Raw genomic sequence first — 16,062 nt, forward strand, 5'->3', positions numbered from 1 at the left:
TGAATAGTAAATGGCACTATCACTTTGAGTGGAATTTGAGCAGTGTTTGCAACATAAAGAGAGTTTGTTTACAGAACTCCACTAAATCATGAGTGGCATCATTGTTGAGTTCTATAAAAATGTCACATGTTGAAAGGTTGGAGTATTTCAGAGTTAAACCTTAAAGCCTCTTCACATTCCATGGGTTTTTTTCCCCTCCTGCCCCTTCAATGAAATGAGGTTACCTGTTTGGATCTTTCTGTGAGTTTAACACTTATCTATAGGGTCATTGTGAGCTGGACTTAAACCAACAGGCACGTTGGATCCATGGCCCATATGCATTTTAATCACAAGATAAACGTAAAAAAAAAAAAAAGGTGCATGTACATATTTTAAAAATCTGCCTTTTATTGACACTCCAACTCCAATATCTTCCTGATCCCTATTTGCGAATGCGGGTGCAAGGTTAAACAATTTGAGTACAGGACAGGTTTCCTCCTTGGAAGGCATGCTTTTGTTGCATTGATACAGACGGATCGTGATAGATGCTGCTTGATATTTTTTTAAAATGTATGATTTGTGTACAGAGGGTCGTCTTAAGAGATGTGTTCAGAATTGTTTGTGGAAAGCAACTCTTGTTATTTAATAAAGCTGCAGTTCTGCAGGGTCGAAGGAAAAGAGCAGAGGAGACAGAAGATCTCGAAGACATTTCAACATTCCTTCTCTTATTTATTAAATTGCTGGAGCGGCTTAAAGTTATCTTGTACTTTTTCAGATTAAATGGAGCAATTTTGAAACTGCTTTAATTTCTCATTGGAACAGTATGATTTCAGACATATACCAGATGCATGCTCCTCTTTAGTTGAATGGGCAACTTTTGGGATACATTGACAAGACAATAACACCCCTCTAGAGGTAGCATTCGTGGGATTTCATTGAAATATACTCTGCCCACACTGAGCCTGGGCTTCAGTTGGATACAAATCCAAATACATATCGTAAGTCCTTATAGTCAGTTAATTTTACAGTATTGTCAAATGTCTTGATTTATGTTAAGTTAGCTGAGACACATTGCAGTGACATTCGGGATTTTTTTTTTTCCTAAGGGACACAACTGTTTTCAAATAAGTAAAATCTGGGGACACCAAACACTATCTTGCTGAAATTCTCCGAATCACAACAAAATAGATTTCGGGGGCTGGGGAGTTTCACACATGACTCTGTTCACAAGTTCTCTCCCCACCCTTTACACTTATGCTGGGAAAATGGCGTTTGGAACATGGTTCTAAGGCTTAGTTCATCCATGCATAGAATCATGGCGTTGGAAAAGATATAAATGGTCATGTAATCCAATCCCTTGCTAATGCAGAAAATCTGCAAAAAGTTTGGAAACGCATGGACTTCAACCTCAGGTTGCGTGTGAATCGGTGCTTGGTCCAAAAAGTGCAGACAGGGTAAAACCTGATGCTGGGTGGGGCTGATGGGAGTTGAAGTCCAAAATATCTGGAGGATGCTTAGCAATTTAGCTACTATTAGTCCAGTGTTGTGAATGGGCCCAGTTCCAGGTCCAAGTGGACCTAAATAAAGTGCATTTAGGAGGCTTCCTCTGTCTCAGTGGGCTTCGCTGGCAGCAGCAATCGCTGGCTGAGGACTGCCATTTTAATGTCCCACAATGCACCAGAGTGGCTGTATATCTGAAGCACTGTGGGAAATAGAAATAGCTAGCCTCGGCTGCCCATTGCAGCTCAGAACAGTGGGCTCAACAGAGAAAAATGCTCGTGGCTACAAAGCCTGTACACACATTCCCCTTCCCTTTCATCACCCTCGTAATTTTGCTCTGCCCAGCTGTACCCCACATCTAGTCTGTACACTTTGGGCTCGCATAACCCATCGCTTCTTGTCGCCTTCCTGTCACTGCCCTCTGTTAGCCTTATAAGTTCGGGAAGAAAGTGTCAAGGTACGAGCGATACAAAGTCAATGGAAGACTCATTTCCTCCTTTTGTATAATTTTATTCCAGGAAAATTTACTCTTTCAAACTGATGCAGACATATTTTAGCACAGAATTTGCTGTTCTTCCATGAGGGCCCTCTCGTTTGAGAATGATGGCAACCTTTCGAAACTGCCCATCATGCTTACAAATGGTCCGTCTTCTGCCTGAAACTTAAATGATCCCTCCCCCACCACCCCAGCAGCTTGGGTCAGAGGCGAGATTGAAAGCGTCCAACTTCGCCGATTCCTATTGATTCGTCGTTGCAAGAGAGGGGAACCTGTGCCCTCCGAGATGTTGTTGGCTACAACTCCCATAATCCCTCACCATTGGCCATGTTGGCTGAGGCTGATAGGAGTTAAAGTCCATCACCTAGAGGTCCACAGGTTTCACTGCCCCCTGCCTCGCTGGGCTCAGAAGCACAAAACACCCTTGAATATTTGTGTTATCAGGGCAATGGCCAGGAAAAATGGGAGTAAAAAAGCACAGCCTCCCCAGAAAGGATGTGTGACAGATCTTCAAAATTTGACTCGTATTAACACAAGCCTATGCACACCTATCTGAGAGTGAGCCCTATTGAACATACTGGTATTTATGTCTGTGTAGATGTGCATAGAATTAGGCTATATGATCACTCATCTTCCTTGACGATTTATAAGACAACTACATTCCTAAGGAAATTTTCTGAAATCTAGACTGGTGGACCTGAACAGCCACGGAATGGTTAAAGTAATAGACCAATGGGCTCGACACAGAAGAATCCGATTATATATTCTGCATCATAGGCTAGTTCAGACCTATTGGGCCAGTTCACAAGATCGTGGTGTGAGTAATGTGCTAAGGTGGCTTATTCCCCTGTGTGTGCTGGTCGGAGTTCCCTAATTATCCTCACTGGTGCAGCTTGTGTGCTGTCCGAACCCGGGCGGCATGGTTTGTTAGGGCAGCGGGGAAGCAATGCTCACACAACCAAACAGCCCATTGGTTATTTGATGGGGTTGCTCCATCAATCAAGCCATGTTGCTTGGGTTTGGGCGTTTGGACGACACGACAAGGGTAATTTGGGAAATCTGGCCGGCATGAGCAGTGGGGTTAACAAGCCACTGTTGGCTTGTTAACCACGCCACGGCCGTGAAACTGGGTCATTATGTTGTCAAGAATATAATTTACAAAGAGAAGGAAGTAACAAAAGGCTACAGGCACAACTCCACTCTGGATATCCTTCTTGACAGGCACAAAAATATAAAACCAATTATGTGACATGTATGTACGAAGATACCCGTAAGTGACTTATGGAATGCAGGGGCAAGGCAAGCTAAAAGAGGCAATAATTTTACAACCCTAAGAGTAGTGTCCTATGCAGAGTAGACCCATGTCAACAAATGGGACTTGGGTTAATTGTGAGTAACTTCCATTCATTTCAATGGGTTTACTCGACTTAGGACTAATATTGGATACTACCCCAAGTATTACACCTTATGATTATTTTTTCTTTGCTCAAAAGGAGAGGGAAAAACGATAAGTATAGCATAGTGAAGCATTTCTTATTCACGTAACTTCCTAGTTTGTGCTTCGCTTGATCCAGGACATGTTTTAGGCTGGCTTCGCCACCTGGTGTCCTCTAGATGTTTTGGACTACAACTCCCAGGCGTCCCGACCCTTGGCCACACTGGCTGGGGCTGGCGGGAGTTGAAGTCCAAAAGAGCCAGAGGACACCAGCTTGTGGGGAAGACCATTTTAGGGTTTGCACCCGTCTCCCCTTCCCCACCCCCATTTTCTGTAGACCAACCTTCCCCAACTTGGCACACTCCAAATGGGTTGGACTACAATCCCCATAGGACAACACATTTGGCATCCCATCCTGTGGGCAACCCTTGTGCAAGACAGAGGACACATATTGACAATAAGGGATGGGAGGGGGCGTGGGTGTCAATGCATAGCTGCACCCCCAATAAATCCAATCTGTCCTCTCCTGCTTTCCTCTGACCTCTACCGAAGGCAAGTGATGGCTATGGAAGACAGTCGAAGGAAGGAGAGGCACGAAGATCCCCCAATCCCCACCTGCACCCTGGCGGTCTCTTGAAAAACGGCTCAGGGTTTGCATCCGGAAGGCTCCATTGGACACGTCGCTTAATCCTCTTGGTTTATTATGATGTAACCCTCCGGGCAAGTTTCATTCACCGGCACGACACAAGCCTCAAAGTCTGCAAAAGAAGCGTGGAGAGGGCACCCTTCTCCCCTGCACAGAACGCTTGCCGGAATGCCATCACGATACTGTACCTCCGGAGGGACGGTACAGGTTGAGCTGTCTGGCTCTCTGCCATGCCTAAAGTATTCCCCAGCTTCACATGCACCCGGCCTGCCTGCCAGAAGTCTGCTATAACTGGAACCAACGGCAGGATGCTGGCAGTCAGTGATATTGCAGAACACATCTGACGAGTAGAGGTCAATGTTGAAGCCTTCCCTGGTGTCACCAGGTAGATCCGTGAGTTTCACCTGAGAAAGGTCAAATCCTTGGGCGCCTCTCTTGCTGCCTGTCGACTCCGGTTGTGCCGTCTCCTCTACAGGATGTACGAGCCTCTCTACTGTGTCTCCCTTGAGCTTGAGCTTCTTCTTCGAGGATAAGTTGCTGGTTCCCTCTTTTCTCGAGAAGCCGCGCCCTGAGAGATGATGGCCGTGTTGCTCGGTGCCCCCTTTCAGTTCTTGGGGCTGGTCCATTGGATCCGATCCATGAATGGTCAGGCACTGCATGGCATCGCAGATCTTGGATTCAATTGTCTCTCGGCTTCCGTAGCCATAAGGGGCTCTGCTTTCTAAAGTGACATCATTCAGTATGGCTAAGGCTTGCGGGCCGCTTGCGTCGGGAGACAGCAGAGCCAGCGGCCGCGCCCCATTCGGCGGTGGCCCCAGCCGAGGCCCTGTGAGTCCCGCAGTCCGGGTCGCGTCGTCCGATACCTTCGGAGAGAGATCTGCAAAGTGGAGGGGCTTTTGGCCGATGACAATGTCGCTGTATTTCATCAAAAAATCCTCGCTGTCGGTGCTTTTGACGCAGGAGCTCGCTGACATGCCCGCCTGGCTTTCTTGGCTCATGTTCTGCTCACAAGCCAATTCGGAAGCAGTTGCCCGGGGCTCGTCCGTGGTGCATTGGAGGCCAAGCCCGCTCCTGAGCTCCGGGTTTTCAGCTTCTTCAAAGGCCGATTTGTTTGGCGTAACGTCTCCCGGCTGGGGACCGAAGCACCCTTGCCTCTCATTTCTTCCTCCGACCATCACGCTTTCCTTTCCCTGGGAAGGTGGGTGCTTCCTAGCTGGGTTGCCTTCAGGACGCCAGTGCTTTTGAGCTCGTTTCTGTAGGATATCCCCCAAATCGCTCTCCCTTGCATCTTCCGCAATGTGAAGGAGGTCTTCGCATTGGATTCTTGCCAGGAATATCTCAAAGGCTGCTTGCTCGGCTTCCTCTTCATTTAGCTTCCTTACCAGCGAAAACTCCGTGGCAGTGGTTGCAACGTAGCCCATTTCCTCCAACAGTGTTTGCACGACCCCTTCCGGGAGGACGGATTGTACGTAGTACACAAAGTTCCCAGTAAAAGTCTAAGGAGAGGGGGGAAAAGGGATGTTAGGAAAAACAGAAGGATGGAGACAATCTAGCACAGTGCCCATCAGTGGAGTTATGGGTTGGAATCCTTCTTCTGGGGGCAAAACCAACTTGAGACTTTGGTCTCCAAGAATCTTTTTACAACAGACCAAGGACTCAAGTTGGTTGTGCCCAAGATTGCTCCTAAAGAAGGATTAATATGTGGACTATGCTGGGGCTCAGTACTTCCTCTCTCCTGTTCCTTCAATTTGGTGCCTTCCCACCTCTCCATTTTCTGGTCCTGAAGCTTGGTGGAGGATATGTGGCCTGTAGGATGCCTGTTGTAGAACAAGAGCTCAGCGTAACGGAGTGTGGGTTCAACGTCTTTAAACATTATGACACGTTTTAGCCAGCATGGTAAATTTGGGGCCTGCGTTCCAGTCTCGGGACCCACATTACGCAGGTGGAGGAGGAGTGGCTACACTCCTCAAAGGAGGAGTGGCTACACTCCAGGGGTGGGGGTGGAGGTTTTTCTTTTTGCGAATTTGCTTGATTTTTCCATCTTGATCAATTTACAGTAAGTTTTAGCAAGCATGACTGAGTGGATCGAAGACTGGTTGTGGGACGTTCAAAAGGTGTCCAGATGTGCCGGCTGCACACTCACCACAAGGTCCTACTCTGACACTGTAACTCAGCCTTCCCCAATCTGGGGCCCTCCAGATGTTTTAGACTACAACTCTCACCAGCCCCAGCCAGCATGGCCAATGGCCAGAGCTGATGGGAGTTGCAGTCCAAAAGATTTGGAGGCCAGCAGGTTGGAGAACGCTGGGCTACCCTATAACCACAGAGGGACTTCTAGATGGGATGCTGTTGCACTCACGTGAAGTTCACAGCCTGTTCTGGGCCACTTTAGCCAGCTCTATATGGACTTGTGTTAACCAGAGTGGGATGGTGCCACAGCACAGATACCAACCACAGGAACTGCACCGATACGACCACAAGAGCCAGATGTGCTCCATGAAGCCTGGGTGAAATCCTGTGGTTTCCACGGGCACCGACAAGCTCTGTGAGCAACCGGATATACTTCATGAGTCTGTCCCTGAATGCAGACCTAGGGTCTCCATGAGCCCTGAAGGTTCAGGTGCAGCAGGTCTGGTATGGCCCACAAGAACAAGATGTTTCCCTATGAGTGCCCACAGTCCCTCCTCCCCAACAAGGGGTGATCTTAAGAGAGGCGAACATAACCATTTTCAGCCTGAGTGCTGCATCCCAATCTTGGAAGGGTTTCGGAGGCCACATTCCACAGATGGGCGGAGCCAAAGGTGAGGGGTGTGGCTACAGTCTTAGGCAGCAGAGCCTTTAAGAAATGCTTCATTTTCCATCTTAATAAATTTATAAGAAGACCAGGAGTCTGCAGAGTGTGGCCTTCCCTTCAAGTCACCCCTAAGACTTAAGGTTTGCCTGTGTGCACAGTTTGCTGGGAGTTGTAGGGCTTCCCCCATCTAAACATGCATAGGATGCCCCCTCTCCCCCCCTTAGTTAGACTGCAAAATGTGGCCTTAGGAGCAAAGGACTTTGATTTCCCTCTTGCCAGAGAACAGACTGACCAAGAAATACGGACTTTGGTTGTGCCGTATCTAGGAGATGAGGATCTCTCCCAAAGTCTGAGAAAGGCTATTTACAGAAGTACGTTTCTAATCAAACAGACAAGCAAGCCATAGCCCTGTCCATTTCTATCAAACAGCCCTACCTTAAGTTCACTGGACTTTTCCGAGACAAGAGCTGGAGTAAAGTTCAGCCCATGTTGTTCAGTTTAAATAACGTCAGCCACGGGGGCAGTTAGCTCACCTTGGACTTTGGAATTTCATGGTCTTACAGCCTCTGCCCTCTTTATGAAAACAGGTATTTACTTCGTTGACTTCAAAATGTGGTAAACCAGTCATGCCATGTTGGGTGTGGGTGTCCTCCAGCTCATTCTGCTAAGTGGACATCTGCCCTAAAGTTCTGTATTGATGGTGCCATTGAAGCCAACAGGTCCATTAGACTGTACAAGTACAAGAATTACTGGGGTCCCAGTCTCTGTGATGCCCCCCTTAGACTCTAGTTCCATTAGATTGTACAAAAATTACCGGGGGCTCAGAGTAGGCCTAGTTTTCTTACTCTTTGTGATAACCCCCTTCACCACTGGCTGGGTTCACACAACATGCTAACCCACACTAAGTTGGTAGAGTGTGGGTTGTCTGACCACTCCCACCAGGTCTGTATTTGTTTTTTCAGGCTAGGAAAGTTTGTGGGCTTCTCTGCAATGCTGATGCCACGAACCCCACCAATACTTCCACGCAAAGGCTGTACTTCGTACGGTGAGAACATGTAAGCATTACAGCATGGCTGTGGAGACGTCATAAGGGTCATGTTACAAAAAAGGCAAATCAAAGGGGCAAATTTATTCAGAATTGGAGACAGAAGAATAATTACTCCTGTGTTTTTTTTTTTTTTAAAAAAAAACCGTTAAAAAAAGTGCTTGAAAGCAAACTTTTCATTTTGTAACTGAGGAATAAATCTGATTTACTGAACTAGTCACCAATGATATGACTGTTCTTCGTGGCTCCATGGTTCAGTTCCTAAACGTACCTCTTTCAGAGTTAATGGAATCTTTTCGAAGACAGGAAGATTTGCAACATAGCTCCACTCGGATATGTGGAACCGAAGAGCAATGAGTCACCTGATATGATGATACAGAGATGTGGGATAGCTTATGAAATGGCAGAATTTCTTGAGAGAGACAGAGAAACCAATCCCCAAGTAGACTCACCAGAAATGTCATGGCATGCAATGATAAGGCAGGATGGGGACATGCCCATGGAAGCAGCCCTAACCATTTTTCCTGGGAAGTAAATACCATTTGGACCTTACATCTTGCAGTGGAGTGTGGTGTAGTGGTTGGATTGGGACTTGGGAGATCCGGGTTCTGGTCCTCACTTGGCCATGAAGCTCACTGGGTGACTTTGGGCCAGTCACAGACTCTCAGCCTATGCTACCTCACAGGGTTGCTGAGAGGTTAAAATGGAGAGGACCATCAGGTAAGTCATCTTGGATCCCATGCAAGCAGGAAAAAGGTAGCATATCAATATAATAGTAAATAAACTGGTCTTGTGTGTGTCTTTCTTAAAAGCTTCCTAACATTGGAACAGTCTGTCTCAGGAGACGGTGGGCTCTCCCTGGCTAGAGGTGGTAGACTGCCATTGGCCAGAGATGCTCTAAGTTGCAATAATCTTGTATTAAATGCATGGTGTGTATCAGGCTAGGTCAAGGCCTCTTCTAATTCTACCATCAACCTCAACCTCCCCACCCTGAGTGGCTAATTTGGTGTTTACAAGTTGCATTGCAACCAGTTTGGATCCTGCAATTCCTTCCCCTATGTTTTCTACATATCCATAGTGATCACCAGTTCTAATAGAATGAAGAGTCTTGCGGCCCCTGACGTAACCTGCTTATTCTGGCATAATCTTTCGTAGACACTGTCCGCATCCACATTCAGTGTCTACGAAAGCTTATTGCAGAAAAAATGTGTTAGGGCAGAATCCTATGAACGTTTAGTGAGAAAAATACTCCTACAACTCCGGCATGGCTTGCTGGTGAATGCTGGGAGTTGTAGGCCTTTTTTTTTCCTGGCTAAACATGCATAGGATTGCATCTTTAAGGAAGCCTTCAGCAGTGTGGTGTCCTCTAGGTGTGTTTGACTGCAACTCCAAGCATGTCCCAGCCAGCTGGGATTTGTAGTCCAACAGATCTGGAGGGCACTGGGTTGAGGAAGGCAGCTTTAAGGTGCCCTAAGACTCTTGGTTGCTTTTGCTGCAATGGAGTCATTCTGTAAAAGTTGAAACACATTGGCCTGTTCAGAAGACACCGTAAACCATGGTGGTTAAGTCTTTTTTGTTTAAGGTGTCTTCTGAACAGGGCCATTGAAAGGAGCTTTGATCTGGGCCAGGGGAGTCACTGACTCTCAGCTTAATCTACCTCACAGGGATGTTGTTGTGAGGGTAAAGAGGAGAGAAAGATAATGGAAACCACCTAGGCCTCTTCGCAAGAGGGGGGGAAAGGCAGGATACAAATGTAATAATACATCTCTCTCTCTGCTCAGCCTAGCCTACCTCACAGGGTTGTTGTATGGGTGAAGAGGAGAAAGAGGCTCAGGTAAACACCTGGGGCTTTTTGCAAAAGGAGAAGAGGGGGGGGGAAGCAAGATACGAGTATAATAATACATCTCCCTCTCCTTACCCCACAGGGTTGTTGTGGGGCAAAATGGCGAAGAGGAGGAGAAAGAACACCTGGGGCTTTTTGCAAGAGGAGGGGAAAAAGGCAGGATACAAATGTAATAACACAGCTCCCTCTGCTCAGCTTAACCTACCTCTCAGGGTTGTTGTGGGGGTAAAAAGGAGAGGAGAAAGGGAATCGGCTAAGCTACCTGGGGCTCTCGGCAAGGCCCCTCTCCCTTTCGCCCGACCTACCTTCAGCGACTTGATTTCCCTCCTCCAAGGCGAGAGGAAGAGGTTGACGCAGATCAGTTCCAGGAACTCGAAAGCTTTGGCCAGCTTGCGGAAAACGACCTCTCCCCGCTCGCCTTTCATGGCCAGGCAGCCACGGGCGATGCCGTAGACGTCGAGCCTGCCCCAGCCTTCGGGCCAGCCGGCGTCCGAGGCCAGCAGGCGCCTGGCCGGGCTCTTCACCGCCGCTTCGTTGCAGACCGAAAGTTTCCCTTCCGCCCAGGTGGCGCGGTAGAACGCCAGGTAGTCCAGGTGCACCTCGCGCAGCGCCGTCGCCGGACTCCGCATCTCGCCCAGCCGACCCAGGGCTCTGTGGGCCCCGTAGGCTGGCGCGTGCTGCCCACTTTTGGAGAAGGTGAACTCAACGCGAAGCGCTCGGGGCGCTTTAAGGGCTCTTCGGCATGAGGAAGTTCCTCTCGCTTCTCTCTCTTTCTCTCCACTTTTTTTTTTGGGTTGCCCGTTTTCGCTTCGCTGATTGGCCCGTCGGAGGATCTGCCCAAGATTTCGCTGGCCGCGCTGGCTGCCACTCACGGCGACCGAGGACTGGGTCCTCCTCGCCCAGATCAGGAAGTGGGGAAGCGGAGGCGCGGCGAAGCGAAAGTGGGAAGCCGGGGAAAGTTTGGGGCTGCAGGGCGCGGGGCTGGTGGGAGGTCCGGATGGATTCCGATCCGCCCGCGAGTGGGTTTTCCTTGCAAGGTTTGTCCACCTTACTTGTTTCATTTCACTTCCATGCCGCCCAATAGCTGAAGAAGTTCTCTAGGCGGTTCACCAAAATTGAAAAGCTACAGCGTACGCTAAAAAATAAAATAAAAATTGAAGCTTAAAAGCACAATATAAAACCGCAGTATAAAAGTACAACCGGAATAAAACCGAGCAGCAATGCGGAGATTGTAAATACGGATTTAAAATATAGATTTTAAACAGCAGAGTTAAAGGACTAGGAGGCTAAAATACTGGGGGGGAAGGTCTTCGCCTGGTGCGCAACGCAGGTGTCAGGCAAACCTCTCTGGGGAGCTCCTTCCACAGCTGGGGTGCCACAGCGGAAAAGGCCCTCTTCCTGGTGGCCACCTGCCTCACTTCCTTGGGCTCATGGAGAAGGGCCCCTGAAGATGACCTTAGGGTCAGGGGAAGAGGCAGTCCTTCAGATACTCTGGCCCTGAGCCATTCAGGGCTTTGAATGTTCATGCCAGCGCTTCGAATTATTATTATTATTATTATTATTATTATTATTATTATTATTATTATTATTATTTTATATAGCACCATCAACGTACATGGTGCTGTACAGAGTAAAACAGTAAATAGCAAGACTCTGCCGCATAGGCTTACATTCTAATAAAATCATAATAAAACAATAAGGCGGGGAAGAGAATGCAAACAGGCACAGGGTAGGGTAAACAGGCACTGGGTAGGGTAAAACTAACAGTATAAAGTCAGAACAAAATCAAGTTTTAAAAGCTTTAGGAAAAAGAAAAGTTTATTATTATTATTATTGGCCTGGATGTGGACTCTACAGTGTCTTTTGTTTTATTTACACCTAGCCTGATGAACAGTGCTGGAGGACTCGGAAGCTTATACACTGTTTTGTGACCGATGGGCTAGCCTCATAAAAGTATTGCCCTCATATGGATTTCTCTTTAGGGCTCCTCTTTCCCAAGGGCTCTTTCTGGAATGTGGGTTGGGAGCTTGGGTTGACTGAGGCAGGGTGAATGCAATGACACATCTGTTCAGTTCCTTGAGTAAAGAGAGCACAATATGTTGAAATCCCACTTGGACACCAACATTCCTTTGAACAGGTAGCATCCTTTGCAAACTGGAGTGCATCAGGCCCACGCACGCAGCGTCATGCATAGCATGACAACACAACATCACTGTATTGATGTTCGGCTGAGTCATTGCCCTAGAACCCAAGATTATTTCTATCTCGGCGGGAGCAGCAATGTATTTGCCCCAATGTTTTCAATAGAAAGTGTCTGATACTTTTTCCTTCCCTTTCACCAGTGGGGCAAACAACAGCAGAAAAAGACCATTCAGGCCTGGCTAGGGATCTGTTGCACTAGTGTGGAACCATGAAATGTACGGATCACACTTCTGTCCTACCTTTGTTTGCGGCAGCTGAATGCCAGCGTGCAGGAGTGGTGACATGCCAAGCCACAGGAAGGCCACCAATCATGTTCCGTGGCTTATGGCACATTCGCTCTGTTTTGCAGTCCCGGGCAAGTGGCAAAATCAGGCTTGCCCAAGTCCCTGGTGTGCCACCAAAGATGTCTCAGTCGGCGGAGATTTGGCTTTGCTAAACGAGCTATTTATAGCATGTTCATGACTGGCCATTTGCGGAAGTTTGTGGGTCGATTTCATGACATTGCTAGGGTTCCCCCCCCCTTATTCCGTTTTTAAAAAGATTAGAAATAAGCTGAAAACAAACCTTAATGGTGCGAAATTGGCAGTGTGTGAAGCTGGCGTTGCACTATGAACTTGCTTTCAGAGAGACTGAAAGAACTGGGCATGTTTAGCCTGGAGAAGAGAAGATTGAGGGGAGACATGATAGCACTCTTCAAATACTTAAAAGGTTGTCACACAGAGGAGGGCCAGGATCTCTTCTCGATCCTCCCAGAGTGTAGGACACGGAATAATGGGCTCAAGTTAAAGGAAGCCAGATTCCGGCTGGACATCAGGAAAAACTTCCTGACTGTTAGAGCAGTGCGACGGTGGAATCAGCTACCTAGGGAGGTTGTGGGCTCTCCCACACTAGAGGCCTTCAAGAGGCAGCTGGACAACCATCTGTCAGGGATGCTTTAGGGTGGATTCCTGCATTGAGCAGGGGGTTGGACTCGATGGCCTTGTAGGCCCCTTCCAACTCTGCTATTCTATGATTCTATGATTCTATGCTGAGGAAGGACTTTCCATGCTATGGGTGGGAGAAGAGGGTAAAATGCCTCCCTGCAACAAAGGAAGACAGATCTGTTCCCCACCAAGAGCACCCATTTAACTTCAATAGGGCTTTCTCCCAAGTAGGTGTGCCGAGGGTTGCAGAGTTACAGCAAAGGAAAACAAGACTCCCCCCCCCATACACGCCAGGGAGGGAGGCATTCCCTCATTTCAAATGTGTCTGCCATTTAAAAGAGCCCTGGGAAACAGCAGGAACTTTTGCCTTGTTGCCCTTCTCCTCCCATGTAATGCAGCCCATATCAGTTGTGCCAAAGAACCAGAAAGCACAACAACCCCGGGTAAACAACATGATTTCCCTTAATGTAGAGATGCTCTCAGTGTAGAGTAGATTGTGCAGGTCAGGTTGAATGGGGAAGGGCCATAGCTCGGTGTAATAGAGCACCTGCTTTGCATACAGAAGGTCCCAGGTTCAATCCCCCCTATCTCCAGATAGGGCTAGGGAAGAATGCTGCCTGAAACCCTGGAGAGCTGCTGTCAGTCAATGTCGACAATACTGGGCTAGATGGACCAAGGGTCTGAGCTGAGTGTAAGGCAGCTTTGGAGGGTGTCAGGTGGGGAAAAGCTAACAATACTGGGTTAGATAGAGCCATGGTAACTTCCTGGGTCTCCCTGAAAGTTTACTATTGGGGTCATAGCTGGCTTTGCAATGATGTAACTGAGACTCTTCAAGATTGGACTATACAGGTATTGCTCCGGAGATCTAACAATATCCACTAGCTGTTAAAAGGACGTATTATTGGAGGATGAAACTAAGGGTTTCATATTCAGTACAGGGGAGAGGGCTCCCTTGCCTTCAACAGTTGCACAGATGGGAGAATCCTGGCTGGTGGAGGTTCTCCTGATGCTGCATAAGTATGGTGACAGATGCTGCATTTTGCAAATATTTCCCTTTTTGAGTACCTAAGGCTAAACAACAGGATATCTGAAACACATGGCCTGCAGCTAACCCTCTTTCTATTTTACTTACAAGGAATCATGTGTTTGCCCTGATCCGGATCAGGACTGTCACACATGGTTTTAAACCAGCGATGGGGAACTCCCCCCATGGGGTTCCCCATCCATCCAACCACAAGCATCTTTTGTTGTTATCTAGGATCGCTGCTCGGAGACATGAAACTGTTTAAAGGCAATTGACCTTTAAATACTCTGCAAAGAATCGAGCTGTTGCAAAGATACTGAGCTTTGCTTTTCGCAGGCAGGAGAGCTGTTGCACAGAATTGAGGTCTACATTTTGCAGGCAGGAGACGTGCTGGCTTGTGAGTAGGCACGATATTCAGGTTGCTATTTAAAAGCGTTGCTGTGCGATTCGGCCCTGCTTACTTCTGAGTAGGCATGCAGAAGCCCTGCCATGCTTACTTCTGAATAGGTTTAAAATGGTAATGATCACATTTGGCTTCACCCACTCTGCCTTTGGTCCCACACACAGCATGTGATCCCAAGAGACCTTTCCCGTTTTGTACTGTATTTCTTCGATTCTAAGATGTCATCGATTGTAAGACGCACACCGATTTCAGTACCACCAACAGAAAAAAAACCTTGATTCTAAGAAATAATAAACGCACCCGCGATTCTAAGACGCACCCCGTTTTTAGAGATGTTTATATGGGGAAAAAAAGTGTGTCTTAGAATCGAAGAAATACTTTGTAAAATGGAAACGGGGGTAATTAAGGTAACAGATCACGCATTGCTAAGTTTAGAGTTTACAGTTACGAAGAATTATAAAGAAGCGTTTAGGTGGAAAATGAATACAAAAATATTGAAGTATAATAAAGTGGTAGAAAAAATGCAGAGGGAACTGTCAGAGACTTGGGAAATTAATGAAAAGGGAGGAACAGCAAGGGCAGTTGTTTGGGAGACCATGAAGGCAGTAGCAAGAGGGATTTGTATTAGAGAAATGTGTAATTTAAGGAGGCAACAGCTTGCAGTGCAGGAAAAGTTGGAAGAAGAGATTAAGAATTTGGAGAAAGATTATTGGCAATTTAAAAATAAACATAAATTAATAGAAATACAAGCAAAGAAAAAAGAATTAGAAAATATAAATTTAGAGGAAGTTCAGAAAAATCTGATTTATATACTTTGAAAATAGCAATAAAAATTCTAGATTGCTAGCCAGACTCACACAAAAGGAAAAAGCTAGGAATGGGATAGGAATATTGAAAGATAAGCAAGGGAATTATTGTCTCATAATGAAGGGTAAAATAATTTTTTTAAAGAATTTTATCAAGAACTATATAAGGGAAAGGATATTCAAAAAAAGAAGTTGGAAGCTTATATAGAAAAGTATATAAAGAAGGGAATAAAAATAGAACATAAAGAGTTAATGGAGAAGGTAATAACGCAGAGAGAAACTGAAGAGGTAATTGAGAATTTGAAAGTGGGTAAATCACCTGGGGTAGATGGTTTAGGACCGGAATATTAAGTTTTTAAAACGTTTTTAGTACCGAAATTATTGAAGTTGTATAACGCCATATTGGAAGGAGAGAGGACACCAGAATCATGGGAACATTCATTGATAATTTTAATTCCAAAACCAGATAAGGACTTGACTGTCCCTGATTCATACAGACCTATTTCATTAATAAATCAAGATGCAAAAATTTTCTCAACTATTTTAGCAAAACGGTTAAATAAATTCATAGTGAAATATATAGGGGAAGACCAATGTGGATTTGTAGCAGGTAGACAAATGCACAATTTAGTGGGAAGAGTTCTAAATGTAATACAGGTGATAAAAAATTCTAAGGTTAAAGCGGGCATTTTGGCACTGGATATTTTTAAAGCTTTCGATTGTGTGAGCTGGCAAGCATTAAAGATGGTTTTAAATAAAATGGGATTTGGAAATAAATTTAAAGCTATAATAGAACAATTATACTCTCAAAATACAGCCGTAGTGGTAGTGAACGACGGAGTTACGGATAAGATACGACTAGCCAGAGGGACAAGACAAGGATGTCCACTCTCGCCTGTCCTGTTTGTAATAGTTATGGAATTATTGGCAAATGCAATAAGAGATGATGGGGAGATAGAAGGAATA

The 16,062-nt window shown here is 46.4% G+C and overlaps 1 protein-coding gene across 1 annotated transcript; it reads right to left on the bottom strand.

Moving 5' to 3' along the window:
* Window positions 1-1,968: 1,968 nt before the first annotated feature.
* On the bottom strand, window positions 1,969-10,479 carry LOC134408606 (uncharacterized). Its single transcript, XM_063140950.1, has 2 exons — window positions 10,044-10,479; window positions 1,969-5,552 (listed from the first exon to the last, which is right to left on the bottom strand). Exons 1-2 carry the CDS (start codon window positions 10,365-10,367, stop codon window positions 4,095-4,097), a joined length of 1,782 nt encoding a protein of 593 aa, XP_062997020.1. The 5' UTR covers window positions 10,368-10,479; the 3' UTR covers window positions 1,969-4,094.
* Window positions 10,480-16,062: the final 5,583 nt, after the last annotated feature.

The sequence above is a fragment of the Elgaria multicarinata genome, chromosome 14 (genome assembly GCF_023053635.1).
Source record: "Elgaria multicarinata webbii isolate HBS135686 ecotype San Diego chromosome 14, rElgMul1.1.pri, whole genome shotgun sequence".
In the NCBI taxonomy this organism is placed as follows: Eukaryota; Metazoa; Chordata; class Lepidosauria; order Squamata; family Anguidae; genus Elgaria; species Elgaria multicarinata.

Excerpts from the sequence above, each read along its gene's own strand:
- LOC134408606 (XM_063140950.1), bottom strand. The coding sequence starts at position 10,367 with ATGCGGAGTCCGGCGACGGCGCTGCGCGAGGTGCACCTGGACTACCTG. Across the intron at positions 5,553-10,043 it reads GGGAAATCAAGTCGCTGAAG|ACTTTTACTGGGAACTTTGT; the intron begins GTAGGTCGGGCG and ends CCCTCTCCTTAG.